This window comes from Brachypodium distachyon, chromosome 4 (genome assembly GCF_000005505.3).
Source record: "Brachypodium distachyon strain Bd21 chromosome 4, Brachypodium_distachyon_v3.0, whole genome shotgun sequence".
In the NCBI taxonomy this organism is placed as follows: Eukaryota; Viridiplantae; Streptophyta; class Magnoliopsida; order Poales; family Poaceae; genus Brachypodium; species Brachypodium distachyon.
The window spans coordinates 37,159,288-37,173,842 of NC_016134.3; the positions used below are offsets into that span (position 1 = coordinate 37,159,288).

At 43.4% G+C, this 14,555-nt stretch overlaps 3 protein-coding genes and 1 long non-coding RNA gene across 4 annotated transcripts; 2 read left to right on the top strand and 2 right to left on the bottom strand.

Annotated features, from left to right (window-relative positions):
• Positions 1-524: 524 nt before the first annotated feature.
• On the bottom strand, positions 525-4,962 carry LOC100845623 (F-box/FBD/LRR-repeat protein At1g13570-like). The gene is given in 5 exon segments (XM_024454641.1): positions 525-603; positions 2,474-2,619; positions 2,621-2,748; positions 2,852-2,989; positions 4,102-4,962. Coding segments are annotated over 5 exon segments (1,293 nt in total). The 3' UTR covers positions 525-583.
• Positions 4,963-6,376: 1,414 nt separating this feature from the next.
• On the bottom strand, positions 6,377-10,194 carry LOC100834966 (mediator of RNA polymerase II transcription subunit 20a). Its single transcript, XM_003578145.4, has 4 exons — positions 10,033-10,194; positions 9,600-9,945; positions 8,190-8,279; positions 6,377-6,854 (listed from the first exon to the last, which is right to left on the bottom strand). The coding sequence occupies exons 1-4, from the start codon at positions 10,047-10,049 to the stop codon at positions 6,630-6,632; spliced, it is 678 nt and encodes a 225-aa protein (XP_003578193.1). The 5' UTR covers positions 10,050-10,194; the 3' UTR covers positions 6,377-6,629.
• Positions 10,195-11,155: 961 nt separating this feature from the next.
• Positions 11,156-12,220, top strand: LOC112268878. The gene is made up of 2 exons (XR_002960368.1): positions 11,156-11,457; positions 11,816-12,220. It is a non-coding gene; the product is annotated as an uncharacterized LOC112268878 (long non-coding RNA).
• A 383-nt stretch (positions 12,221-12,603) lies between these two features.
• On the top strand, positions 12,604-13,492 carry LOC104585107. Its single transcript, XM_024455107.1, has one exon. The coding sequence runs from the start codon at positions 12,795-12,797 to the stop codon at positions 13,080-13,082; it is 288 nt and encodes a 95-aa protein (XP_024310875.1). The 5' UTR covers positions 12,604-12,794; the 3' UTR covers positions 13,083-13,492.
• The last annotated feature ends 1,063 nt before the right edge of the window (positions 13,493-14,555 follow it).

Below are 14,555 nucleotides of genomic sequence, written 5' to 3' on the forward strand. Positions count from 1 at the left end.
TAATATGTCTAGTGGCCTTAAAAGCTGTATAGGTTAAGGGATATTAGATTGGTCGCGCAGCATACTCATAGCCACACCGCCATGGCCTGGCCAAGAAAATGTAGGGACAATGTGGGAAGCATAATAATAGGCAGGCCTAACCTGTCAGAGCAGGGTTCAAATCTTAAAGGTGGTATAGTGTTGCAAAGTTTGTGCAAAATGGGGCAAGAAGGAAAACTCACTAAATGGAATTCGGCAAAATTAGAGGTAAAAAATAGAATTCACTCTTTTTAAGTAACAGAACAGAGAACCCGCTTGGCCAACATCAGCCTAGTTTTATTACCAAGCTCATGCTGAAAGGCTCTGGCGACACCAATAGCATCGACTAGTGTTAGACAAGAGAATGCACTAAACTTCATAGCCAATTCTGACTAAATCACCAATGGCATGCCAATTTCTTTCAGAAAAGGGAATGTTGCTAAGTTCCTTTGAGAAGCCATTCTCTGCAAGCTGCGTTTATAATCATCAGACGGTAGAACTGAATTGTTGAAATGAACTAACTTCACAAGTCCCCAGCAATGCCCAGAAGTTGGTCCCTGGCCTGCTAATAATCTTCAGCTTTACCTGCGTAATTAATTAATAAAAACACGTTTTTAAGAAGAAGCACATCACAATCGACAGAAAGCAGATGTAACACAAATATATTGCCCACCACTGAATATTTATACTAACAGGCCACCATCTAGCAGAAATTAGCTCACAAATTTAGCAGCATGCATTAACTTGAAGAATATATCACATGCATCATGTAAAACAAAGCATTTGGGTCAAGTACTTTGCTTCTAGCGACACTCCGGTGGTTTAGCTGCTTGCAGTGTTGGTGTGTCATCTCAGTTTTCAGTTGTTGAGGTATCTTGCCCATTTCAGATTGGTGTTTGTATTATCTTATCTCTACTAATGAAATGTGGCAGAGCTTCTGTGCTTGTGCAAAAATAAACAGAATTGCCATTATGGAAAATGATGACATCCACCCCAACGGATCTGCTGACCAAGCTCATGCCAACGCCAATTTTGCAGATAACTAAATACCAAAAGTTGGGATGATTTGAAAAGATGTAGAATTGAATCCGCACCAAAAGCTCTCCTTTGTCCTGACATATTTTTCTCCCTGTTCATGTCATGATTCTTGAACCCGGGTTAATCTATTCCCTCTGATACTATTTGGGAAAAAAATCATACCTAATAGTAAAGAAGTGGAATAGAAAGGAATGCTCAAATTTTATACAATTATCACTTAAGATAGATGACATCTGGGGGCAGACCATGGATTTTTTATTTATTTTTGAACCTCGGGGGCAGACCATGGATGTCTACCTATATGCCAGGACTGGAACTTCAAGAAAGGACACTAAGAATTTCAGCACAGTATCAGTCACAGCAAGGGTATTTTCATCTAGTTAACATCTCATTTGGTTTGTTAGGTTGTAGAAAGAGAATTCATTCCTATTCTTTAGGTGTGTGTCAGCCGCCCAGTCTTCACAGCAATAGACCAAGCAGCACAAATAACCTCCAGCTAAAGCTAATCCACTAGTTAATTACGATGGAAGCAAGGATCTCAACACATATACATCTGCGTTTCTCTCTCTCATATGTATTTTTCCCCATAACCTATAGTGTACTGTACTTATTTATACGAGTAAATTTTAAGGAACCACAGTTCTCTCTCTCTCTCACACACACACACACATTCCTATTTATACACATAATTTTCGGAGAACTTTATATACTAAGATAAGATTATGTAATATACCTGCAGATGAAAAAGTACCCCTAAAAGTTTGTAGCAGAGTATGGTATACAAATCCTAATCTGGCTGCATTTCCTATTTTAAGCATGTGCATTTCTTTTATTTTGCAACATGTCACACGGTCCTCTGGCCAAGTGAAATTAGTGGCGTGAGAAACAGGATGCCGGTGCAGGACCAGATGAAGTAGCTAGTTAATGACCACAGGAATTCCACGTAACAAGGAATGTACTACCCTTTGCATCTAAAAGGTACTCCCTCTGATCCTAAATTTGAACTAAAACAACGACAACAATTTTAGGATCGGAGGTAGTAAGTTTTATCTCAACCATTAGTCTCCATCAAGATTGTGACTTAATAAAGTGAGCTGTACCGAAGCAAACCTCAAATATAAGGTAAATGCACTGGTATGGCAGTAATTTTAGAAAAGGATAAATGTCATGTGTAAAAATAACGGTTTTGCTATTTCTTAGGCGACTGAGAAATAACTATCTCTTAGTCGATGATAACAACCTTTAGATTCAATCATTGAGATTCGTGTAAGATTAATGTAGGTCCGATGGATAAGAAAATCTTCATTGGATGGCTATGATTGTCGACTGAGAAATACACACTCCCAAAAAATAAAATCCATAGCTTCAAAGGAACTGCATAAGATGATATTTACCGTGTGAAACTAAGTGTATTTACCTTTAAATAGGACCTGAGCTTCAGCTGAAGCTCTTATGTATCTTAGTAATTCATTTAGAGCATCCTCAGAAGACATCATGATTTTCTCACCATGACTAATAGATAATGTATGAAGAAGCCTTGCTTTTGAGAGAATCAGCTCTATAAGACATTTCGTTTGGAAGCCAATTAATTCCGGTCATCTGCACAACCTGAAGGTTGGCACACATGCCATCAGTCCATAATGCACTTTGAAACTCTCCATTAGCCTCAACTTTCTGCTCTTCGCCAAAGATCTTCCACATATAAAAATAAAACAAAAGTCAATCAACGGGAAGAAACAAGATGACCTTCAGAAGATACAAGTAATAAGAACCTATATGGAACATTCAACAATACCTCTATTTTGAGTTTTTCAAGATTTGGAGCACTCTTTAGTAAGCAAAATGTCAATATAATAGGGGGAAGTTCACAAAAGTGCATTTGCAACTTCATGCTCTTCAAGTTGTGAAAGGTGCAAGGAAGTGTCTCTGGTATCTTCGCACTTGACTGAAAAATGGGAGGAAGAAAGAAAGGATAATATCAGGACTTAAATTGGATGCATCTCTAGAGTTAAGGAGCAATTCTGACAATGGGGCAATCCCTGCTTCTACATAAAAAGAAGATCATAAATGTTAAAGAGTCTCAGCACACTATACGACCACAAAAAACAATTTATGTAGCACTTGCAAAGGAGAAAATACATTAACCTTATTTTCAAAGTCAGGATATAACTTATAACACAGGGATGTAAAATATGGAGTATGGTTTGTTTTCCTAATGGAAATGGTGCCGGGTGGTCTTTCCCTTCCTGAGAATCGGAACAAACTATGGAATTTTTTTCCCGTACTGCCGGGTGTACTACTGTACTTACTCCCACATCTGTTCCATAGCGCAACTGGGAGTATATACCATATGTACTATTTTTTAGGTAGTATTGAGTATGTACAATTTGTCAATATATACTTATATTTATAAATATGAAGATATTTCTAAAATATACTAAAACAATGTACCAACATGACATGGTCTTATAGTGCGCATGATGTTGGGACCAAACACCAGTAGGTGAACAGGTACTGGATGTCCCTGCCCCCTAGCTGGATTAGAAACTTGATATGAATATCATACCATCTCGCAATCTCGCTTATTAACAAATATCCCGTCTTATATACAGAAAGTGGGAATTCTAGAGAGTAGGGACCCATGACAACAAAACCATTTTTTTCAATGGAATGAAACATGATATAATGCGAAACAAATTAGTCAATTGGTCCATACATATTTTGGATCATTTGAAGAAAGAAACCTAACCATTTCTAAAATGGAGTACCTAAACGTGTTGCAGGTTTTTTCACCGCATTCAAGAAAATATAACAGACATTCACCACATTCAAGAAATTTTCGTCCTATGTTCCATTATCATTTGTGCCTGGGGGCTGAGGCCAGTTAGGCCAAGTAATTTTATTACATTTGTCTCTAAACTTGTTACTTGATAGAATCAGCAGAGCTTCCCTGGCTTTTCGAAGAAAAAACACCATATTCCTATGCAAGGCCTTTTAACTAGCTAGCTTTTGATTGAGTCAGAAAAATAGACTCTGAAGATAAACTGAATATATGGGGATATATGCATTTACCGGTGCAAAGATAGTGGAAATCAAAAGCTTCCTAACTTGAACAAGCCCTGCAAGAATCTGAAGGAAATTGCGGTGAAGAACAAAGTCCCACAAATCAACGACGGCGGAACGCAGACACCGCAGCTCCTTTAGGATCCGGCCATAATTTTCTTGAGAACAAATCTTTAAGTGCCTGAGATTGGGCGCCCGAATCACCCATTTTCTTATGACATCGGCGCCACCGATGTAAACGTCCGTAAGTATTAGCTCCTCGAGCAACGGGGATGTGCGAATGATCTCCTCGATTTGGTACTCCCCGTTCTCCTGTAACCGCACGTTGACGAGAGCTAGTTTTCTTAGCTCCGACAAGTCCTCGAAACCTGGCGGTAGGAACGGGATGACACAGCCGAAGAGACTGAGGGAGGTGAGCCGGCTGCAGGAGAAGACAGATGAAGGGAGGAGGGGGAAGCAGTCGTTGAAGCTGAGGTCCAGGGTCTCGACACCCCGGCGGGAGAGGACGAGGATCCAGTCGTGGGTGCGGGCTTCATAGAGCTTGTCAAGGTATACGTTGAAGAGCCGGACGCGGCCAGGGCAGCGGAGGAGGATGCTGTCGACGGCCTCCAGCCCCTTTGGCGCGCCATCGTCGTCTACGAGGCTTTGGAAGGAGAAATCGAGGGACGGGAGGGCCTCCCATCGGCGTCGCCAGGCGCGGGACAGCGCCGACGTGCGGACGGCGTCGCGGAGGCCGAGGCGGGTGAGGATTTCGTCGACGACGTCCGTGGGCAGGGAGATCAGGGCGTCCGCCTCCGCCGCAGCGGCCTCGGCTAGCCGGCGCAACTTGCGCGGTGGCGGCATTTCGCCGGCGATCGCTCGGCGGCGCGGTTCCTCTAGGGTGTGGATTTGAGGCTGAGCGCTGTTTCGGCGGCAGTTTGGAAATGTTGCGCTCTTCTCGTTGTGGTGGGACTGGGACAATTTGGCGCGCAATGAGGTGATTTCTGGTTGGAAGAAGAAAGAAATCGCGGGAAAAGAGGCACAACACAATCCCCGGTATCAACGTCGCGAGATTTTAGTCACTTTACCCTGTTACTCTCTTTTTTCTTCTGCGGAAGATTTTGTTGCGTATTTTTTTATTGATTATCATATTATTCAAATAAACCCATCGTCGTAAAACATCACTAGATACACTCTGGAGTCTGGACAGGGAGCTCATGAAATAGGCTTGCAATAGTTGCATCTATGAAATGAAATAGAAAATGCACATTCGCTCTCTAACTTTTAAGCACAGATTAAAGTTGTCATTCCACGAAACTAAACTTTTGCTCCTTATCCTTGTGGTGTGACGGATTAAAATTGACACTCTCACAGACTAATTGTCACCCTGCAAGACGCGTGACGCGATCTCAAGCACAATCTTCCCAATTGGATGGCCAACATATTGTTCGTTCCAAAAGACTAAAGAGTGAACGTGCGCTCGTTATAAATTTTGTGCGGTCTAATTGGTTATTCGGATTGAACTTATATAAGCCTTCATAGTACAACTACAATTTGCCCTTTTTTTGCAGGTATTCAGTTCAAGATTACCATGAAATGATGACAGAGCAAGGAAACACCATTTAAGTGAAGAAAAATCATTGTAGAAATCAATCGCATTCGATCACATAGGATGCATTGCGATGTTAGGGATGCTGGTGCCGATCGTTTGAGAGAAGCACAAACATTGTATGCAAGAGGGCAAGAGAAAATTACGGAGGAGAGCCATGGAAATTTCTCAAAACAGAAACTAAAGCCTCAGACAGGTCATCGAAGAATTCAGGATGGATGGTAGCCAGGGAGGGGTCCACCAAAGCCCACTGGACTTATGTAAGATGGTAAGAATTGTGAGTTGTCTCACCCATATACTCCCTCCATTTCACAAAGGTTGCCATATTTTGTTCCGTTAAGACAAGGTTTTAACCAATGATAACTCTATTAACATATGTTTTTACGTACGAAATTTATATTAATAGATTCATCTTACAAAATTCTTTCTAATAATCATGATTTTGTATGATATATGTTACATATTAATAATGTGATTCTTGGTCAAAGTCTTGTCTTAACGAAACAGCATATGCCAACCTTTGTGAAATGGAGGATACACAACATAAAAGAATGCTCGTGTGTATTCTCAAAAAAAAAAATGCTCGTGTTGTAATTTGTAATACGTCCTTGTAATAGATAGCGGCCACTCATGATAGCCTGATTCATTGACGGCATCAAATGTTTGTACTGTAGTTTGTAAACAGACAGCACCGGGCATCTATTGCAAATACATGTCACAGTAACTCAGTTTCTAACAATGGCCATTACAGGTAAATCAAGTTAAACATTTCAAATCTGGTAGGTGAAGGGATAACTTAACCAGAGTACGAGCAAATCAGTTGCATTTCATCAGATAAGATAAAGGTCCTGCCACTTGTTGATAATACAAGGATCATGGGACAAGATACACAGCATGATATACTCAACTTTCATCAGGAGATCTAGGCCCTCACAGCTGCCATAAGTTGTTGCAGGCAGGTAGCATACTGAATTGCTGTGTGCTGGAAAGAATAGTTATCTGAAAGACCATAATCTGAAAAATTAGACTCTACATGGATGAAACGACCAGGCAGTGACTTCTTTGCAAGTGTTTCCTGCCATATGTCAAAGAAGTCTTCCATAATTGCCCTGGACTTTTCGATGGATGATAGGGGATAATACTCTACCTGCATAGAAAGCAACAACAAACTTCATGTCAGACAGCATATACAGGGAAAATAATCTCGGATGAAAACCACATTTCTTGATGGGTTCTGAAATTTTTGTCAACCAGCAGAATCTTTCAGAAATTAAAATTTAATGTAATATCAAAACTATCCACAATATGGATGTCATTGAAAGGCCCATCAGCTTTGGTGGAAAGGCTGCAAGCTTTGGTCCTGGGCTCAAGGCAAATTGGCAATGTTATTTTTCATTTCTTTCCAGTAAAAAAAATAAATCCAGCAATTTAGGAAGTTGTTTTCCAATATTTCCTCCGGTTACCAGAAATATTGCTGACGGGGCCCTGCTAACTTGAGTAATAAGCAAAAGAAAAGCAATGATGATTCGTAAAACTGAAGAGTTGCAGGAAGGAAGGAATGTACAATATGCTGGCAGAATTCATCTAGTTTACCCATTCCTCCAATTAAAATTTGAGCTCACTACACAAACAGAGATGTGGATCATTATATATGTTTACAAGTTAACTGGTAGGTGCAAATAATGGAATGACCTTTTCAACTATTTCCAGAAAGGATATCAAGAACCTTGCAAATTTAAAGCTGTCAAGGTGTGTTTTAAAAATAAAATCTAAATATCATCGTCTTCATCTGCTAAAATTCATCAAGATCAACATAGTCAGATTTGCTCTCTAACCCATAAGTAAATATAAAAACAAACTACAAGCTGTATATTTGTACTCATCAATAGAGGGTATTCCAGACTGCCTGGATCTGTATATATCTAGACATCAAAGAATTATGTTGAGAGCCTAAGCAATAAACCCATTGTTCCATTAACAGAACTTACTCAACAGATTTGCTCTCTAACTCACAGTTAAATATAGAAACGAACTAAACTGTATATTTCTACTCATCAATAGAGGGTATTCCAGACTGCTTGGATCTGTAAATATAGACATCAAAGAATTATGTTGAGAGCCTAAGCATTAAGACCCATTGCTCCATTAACACAACTTACTCAACAGATTTGCTCTCTAACTCAAATTTAAATATAGAAATGAACTAAGCCGTATATTTCTACTCATCACTAGAGGGTATTCCAAACTACCTGGATCTGAATATATCTAGACATCAAGAATTATGTTGAGAGCCTAAGCAATAAAATCCATTGTTCCATTAACAGAACTTGCTCAGCCTTAAATTACACTGTTGGTTCAGTGCATTTTGGTTTAATTCTCATCATTGACTAAGAAAAGTCAAACAATCAATCAGTCAACATAGGATTAAGGCCAATAGGGTGCGAGGTAGAAACAAAACAAGGAGGCGGAATAATGAAAATACCTCCATCATGATTCCTCTGAGTGTTTCAGAGTTGTTAGGAACACATTTCCCTATCCTCAGGCAAAAATCACCCAGTTGATACTGAAATCCCTGTAGATTGAAACATATATATTATTAATGTGTGAACCAACTGAAGTTTCATATGAGACAATGCAGCATGCACACAGTAATAGAATAAGCACAATCTAGATAAATTAGAATGTGAGATACAAACAACACTCAATTAGCTTCATTATGATATTCAATGACCAATTCTATGCTGATTCTTGCTGATCACTACTTACTCATGTTTACAACCTAGAAAGGCAGACCCTTCCTAAAGTTAGAAGTCAAAGTGGAAACTGGTATAATGGACTATTTTGCACTGTTGTTCTATAGCAAGACGTAAAACTCAAGTAACATGCATCCTGTGAGAAGCAATTGCCTTTCTTTTTACAGAAAGACGCAGGAGTTATGCCAATCAATTAAGAATGATTGAGTTACATGTACAAGAGCACCTCAAAGGGTGCAACACAAAAGGAAAACCACCCTTGCTGGAATTACTTTCATCTTTTATGACCTAATATTAGGAACTTTGGTATTTTTTTAGATGGTGGCTTGGTTAATCTATCCTGGACAAATTCATCCGCAGCACTTCGTCAAATCGTCCATCTTAATCCCCTCTACCCACACAGGTGGCAGTTTAACTCACATTGGTCGTTTAGTTAGGAAAATTCAACATATTTGGCCGGGGGCATGACCTCCTTTTTATTTTATTTAATCATTCAAACAAAAATAAGTTCATTTCCAAATAATCCTAGGGCCTAAGGACAGCCAAGTTGTTGCCTCCTCAGTGATTTGCCTGTCGCTTTCATGCTTCCTGTAGCTCTATCCCCTCAAACCGAAGCCTTCTTGATTCCTCTAGCTCGTTCTAACACCACCGTCCACAGACCTCCCGTTCTCTCTTCTCCTCCCTCTTGCGGCCAATCACTCCCCCTGTTGTCCTCCCCCCCCCTTCCCCCAACCCATTTCCAAATTCAACAAAAGACGACAGGTACCTATGGTGGGATAAATCCCACCTGAATATATTCCCAGCAAGCAACATAGAAAAATACAAAAAAAAAACAATACATGATTACAACACAACGCAAATGAACCTTCTAACAAGAAGCTAGCGATGCAGCATAGGTCATGGTATAATTATCGAACAGGGGGCACAAGCAATGGGTCATGGTGGCAAGTTCATTTAGCAAAGTCACAAAGGAACTTCGAAATTTATTTAAATAAATATTATTTCACTTTGTTTCAACAGAAAAAAACACATAATGGTCAACAATTTAATCGGTATTGCTTCAGTTAACAAAATAAAGGCCAAACCTAAGTGTGACGTCAGAGAAGAAATATGAAGGGTACGGAAAGAAGCAAGGGGACCTCGAAGTTTAGGGTGACTCGGGCCTTGTAGGACTGGAGCTTCTCCATGACCAGGGGGAAGGCGGCGTCGGCCTGTAGTACGAGGCGCTGGGGCCGGAGGATTGAGAAGTAGAGGCCGGGGCGCTCGTGGAGCGCAACACCAAGGAGCTCGCGGGCCACGTCGTTGGGCTGCTGCTGCTGCGCGCCGCCAGCGGCCGTGCCGTCTCGCGTCATCGGGCGGTAGAAGATGATGGAGGTCTTCCAGCGTCCGTCCTTGGTGCCACCCAGGGACTCCGCGCAGCCGCAGGCCTCCGCCAGGATCTGGCTGTTGAGCGTCACGCCGGGGTTCGGGTGCCAGTGCATCAGACTGCGCCGCGGAAATACAGAGACGGGGTGAGTTGGCAGCGGTCTACCGTCGGGAGAGAGAGAGAAAGGGAGAGGCGCGAGTAGGTACCACTTGGCGGCGGGCATGGCGGCGACTCGGTAGAACGCCGGCGAGGAGACGCGACGGCAGTTTTTTCTTCTTCTGTTCTTTGCGTGGGCTTGACAAGACCATTAGCTCCGTAACAGATACCTTTGGTCTGGTACTCTCCGAAGATACAAGCCCATTGGGTTGGGCTCGAAGTTGCATTACGGGGTCCATGAAGTAGGAACTAGATTCTGCTAAAGTCCAAACTAATGGGATACGGGCCAATATTTATCCGCTTAGCCCTTGTGTGGCACTATAATATTTTAGTCACAAGCAGAGTTGGATTCTCAAAAAAAAAACAGAGTCGGAGAGTCAGAGATCCCCTTAAAAAGAAAAGCAGAGCCGGATAGATTAAACCCTAAAAAAAAGCGAGGCGGAGACAAGCCCCAGGCAAGAAAGGACTTGAATATTTTTTTTCTTTGATAAATTGTGATAATTTGAAGTTTGGTCGGGATTTCCCGTTCTTAATCACTTTTGCTTAGTCGCATACACTGTAAATCTGTAATGGTCTTGAAGTTAGTTCCTGACTTCGGCACTCATCACACATGCATCGAATATTTGAGAAGATCGGATGTTCACTCATGCTCTTAAAAAACTCTTCCACTCAAAACGGATAAGTGTTTATTGATTAAACATGCCTTTTTAGGATTCTAGGGACTATCTCCTGTAATCCCTCCTCCGTACCAAACGGCTTATTTGGGGTTTCTAGCGTTTTCTTAAATGTGCAGAGAAGGGATAAAACATTAGAAAAACAAAGACTAGTTCCAAACAAGATCTCAAGCGTCCCGAATCATGGCAATACTGGCGGATGATAATTTTTATTTTCAGTTTGAAACTTCCATTTGGCAGTTAAATCTTTTTTACACGACCGAGAACTTTATTGATTATCAAGGACTCCAGGTCTCCAAGAGCATTATTTCAGTTGATTTGAGGTAGTTTAGTTTTGCTAACCCCATACGAAAGGGTCGATGATTAGAACTAAGGGCATACCTTGGAGTCGGAGGCCTTCAAAAAAAAATGAGATGCTGACTCAGACAGACAGCTGGGCCCTGCTCTCACCCTCTCCTTCCGTACATACCCGGCGTCCCGACCCGATCGAAATCCATCCTCGAGTCGATCTCGAATCGAGAACCCACCCAGCATTCCCAGGCCACCGCCGCCACCAGCCCACCACCATGGCCAAGCTGCCAGCCGTCCTCCACACCCCGCGTCCCTCTTTTCCTCCGGCCAGCGCCCGTCGCCGCCGGTCGGACCTCGTCCGACCCGCCGACTCTCCTCGCCCCAACCTCCATCCCCCGCGCCGACCTCTCCTCCTGCAGCTCCAAGGCCGCCGCCGTCGCCTGCACTAACTGCAGCTCCGTGGGCTCTTCGTCGTCGTCCATCACCCGCGACCTCGCCTCCATCCCCAAGGTTACCTCCGGCAACCCGAGCTCGCCTTAATTTGTCACCTACATTCACATAATCGCTTGCTCACTAGAGATAATCTCAGTAAAAGACAGCATTTAACCGACATTTCCTGTTTAATGTGCTGTGAGGAAGAATCCATTATCATCTATTCTTTCCCTGTGACATCACTAAACTCCTTTGGACCAACATATCTGCCATGCTGGATATTCCCACTATTACGTGCTATGAAGATGTCGCTACCAAATGGCTTTGCAATACTAAGCATGCTGTTACTAACATGGTCTCCTCTGCTTTTATGTGGACGATATGGAAATTACGCAACGATTTACATTTTGGGCGACTAATGAGGTCTGGCCTGCAGGTTATTTGGTACAAACTGACTCAAATGTTGATGCGCTGGAGAATACTTTGTCCCAGCAGAAACAAAAGTTTGCTGGACAGATGCTTGTCACAACTGGAGACCAGAACGAGAGAGGTTCCCCTGATCCTGGCATGCTGAAAAAGAGAAGAGTGCTTCTGGCTGGACCGGGAACTCCTCAACCTCCTGAGCTGCGGCGTGCGCTCATTGCCTGATCGTTTGCTACCTGTGTGTACGTAGCACGTGCACTGGGGACAAAGATGACTGTAACTTTTATCAAGTTTTTACTGTTGTGTACTCTTTCCATTAGGGATGGTGATGGTTCATGCTGAATGCTGATGTAAACTGTGGTTTCATATTCAATGAAAATGGAACGGGGCGGGGCCTGTGGCTCTGAAAAATTTGTCACCTACGTGCCTACGTCTACCCGCGGGGGCCAGCTGATCGATTAACCTTCTCCGGCAGGCCTCTTCCCCGCGGATCGATCACCAGGAGGCATCCAAGCTCCTGGTATACGACGACGGATTCGCCTTCCGCGCGGCAGCAGCTACGGCGCCGCCGCCGGAGCTTGCGCTGCTGCTCGACCTCCCCGACCCCGACGACGCGGCCTCCTCCTCCACCGTCGTATCGTCCTCTCTCGCCGCATCCATGGCTACTTCCGCCGTCCCCGATCAGTTCGAATTGGTGCTGCTTCTCGAGTTTCCTTTGATGCTTATATTTTGGAGTTCGCGCAGTGGTTTTGGGTGTTGTCGACCTGCATTGTTTTCCTCTGAATTCGAGCGGTGTTTGTAATGGTGATTCCGATCAATTTGAGTTCGAGTTGCTTCATGATTCTCGTGTTTTTTGCCACTGAATATTTTGGATTTGTTTATGTTCGTTTCAGTTCGCCGTGGGAATTTTATGCATTGGGCTTTGGCTGGTGATAAAATTTTCGTTTCAGGCCGCAGACAGCGAGCAGGCTCCTCCGTTTCCGCTCACGGAGATGGAGCTCGTCCTCGCCGAGCTCCGCGGCACCCGCGGTCTCACCCCGTGCAGGAAGCGCCTCGTCTCGGCGCTCGTCGAGGCCGCCGCCGCCGAGCTCAACTCCAACCCCACGGCCACCGCCCTCCGCCTGCGCCGCGCAGCCTTCTGGAGGAAGCTCCGCGTGGGGGTCCTCGCCGCGACGGTCTTCTCCTTGGTCGCGATGGACCTCGCGCTCGCTGCTGCTCTCTTCGCCGGCCGCCGCGGGAACTCTGGCCACTACCAGTACGACGGGCTGGTCCCCACCTGACCTGAGCGATTTTATGCAGTGCAGCACGCCGTTCCTTAATTTGCTTCTCTAATGTTTGCTGCTTCCTAGTAATGCATGTCCTAGCTTGTTAGCCTTGTTGCTGGCTAAGTACAGTACGTACTAGTGTTCCCTCTGCTATTTCTCAAATTTTGCAACTCTCCTCCGCATGAACTGATGAATACCGTTTCCTGATTTTTGCAACCCTTGCGGCGGTATGCAGCTGGATGGTCTTGCAACATGGAGGTTCAATTGATTTTCAACACTTCTGGTCATGGATGGATTAGTTGTATACTGAGCTCTATACTTTTGTTTCTCTTTCGTGTAAATGAGCTGCTTACGCCTGGGGAATCTATTGCATGATTTGTGTTCTGTTTGGTGGAATATGTCTCAAGCAATGCGATTACATCAAAGATACAAGGTCCAAGTGATGCCGTCAGGGGGGCTGGAAATCTTGTTCTGTTGTTTTATGTGCATCTAAGATAGGACAATGTTTCAGGTCAGGGGATGACAATATTTTCTGTTGTTTTTCTATGCATAAATCTGAGCATGCGCATTTATCGTTCTGCGTTAATTTATATCCTCGTATCTGATCGGGATATACTGGATTCAGTAAAGAAGTATTGCAAGGCAGAGAGATTCAAAATGGTTTCGGCACACTCTGAACGGGTAGTTTCTGTTTTCAGTTCAGTCATGTACATGTTCAGTGAAGTGACCAATTAATCCTGCTTCTCAGTTTATATCTTTAGTTTGCACCCATCATTTGCTGAAACCCCCCATTGTGTGTTACCATCGGATCAATGGACCATTTAAGAACTCATTGTGCCATATAATATGTTCTTCTAGAGGCGCAAGTACAAGCAACAAAACAAAGTCAAAAGCCGAAAAGAGCAAAGAGAGAAAACGAAAAGAAAGGAGAAAAGCAAGGCTATACGGGGGAGTGGGAGAGCAAAGAGAAAACGAAAAGACAGACCTTGAAGACAGGAAAGGGAGAAGGAGAAAATGTGACCTTGTGTTTTTGGAAAACCAGATTTGAAGATGGTCTTTATGGAGGAAGTATTTTTAAGAGGATGATACAACGGTATTGACGATGTCACGAGACTCGGGTAGCCACATGTTAGCCTAACCAGGCCCATCGACTAGGGGGTGCTTCAAATCTCCTGAAGGTGTCTGACCGTGAAGAGGGGCCCCGGACCAAGATGGAGTGGCGACCAAGACAACTTCAGGATATTTTAGGGGTAGGAAAGTTCTTTGCCCCAGGGAATTCTCTTGTAACCGCCTGGATAGTTATAACCCTCGCTCGGATTGGACTATTAAGTCAGTGATGGGAAAGGTCTAGGCAGAAGCTAACTTTTTCATTCATCCTCGCATCAACCCTTTAGGCTACCACAAGTTTAGCAAAGAAACACATCTCAATAACCCACATATGTAAACTCAGATCTCGGCAGCTTTGGGGATCTCTTGCCTCAGTTGCAT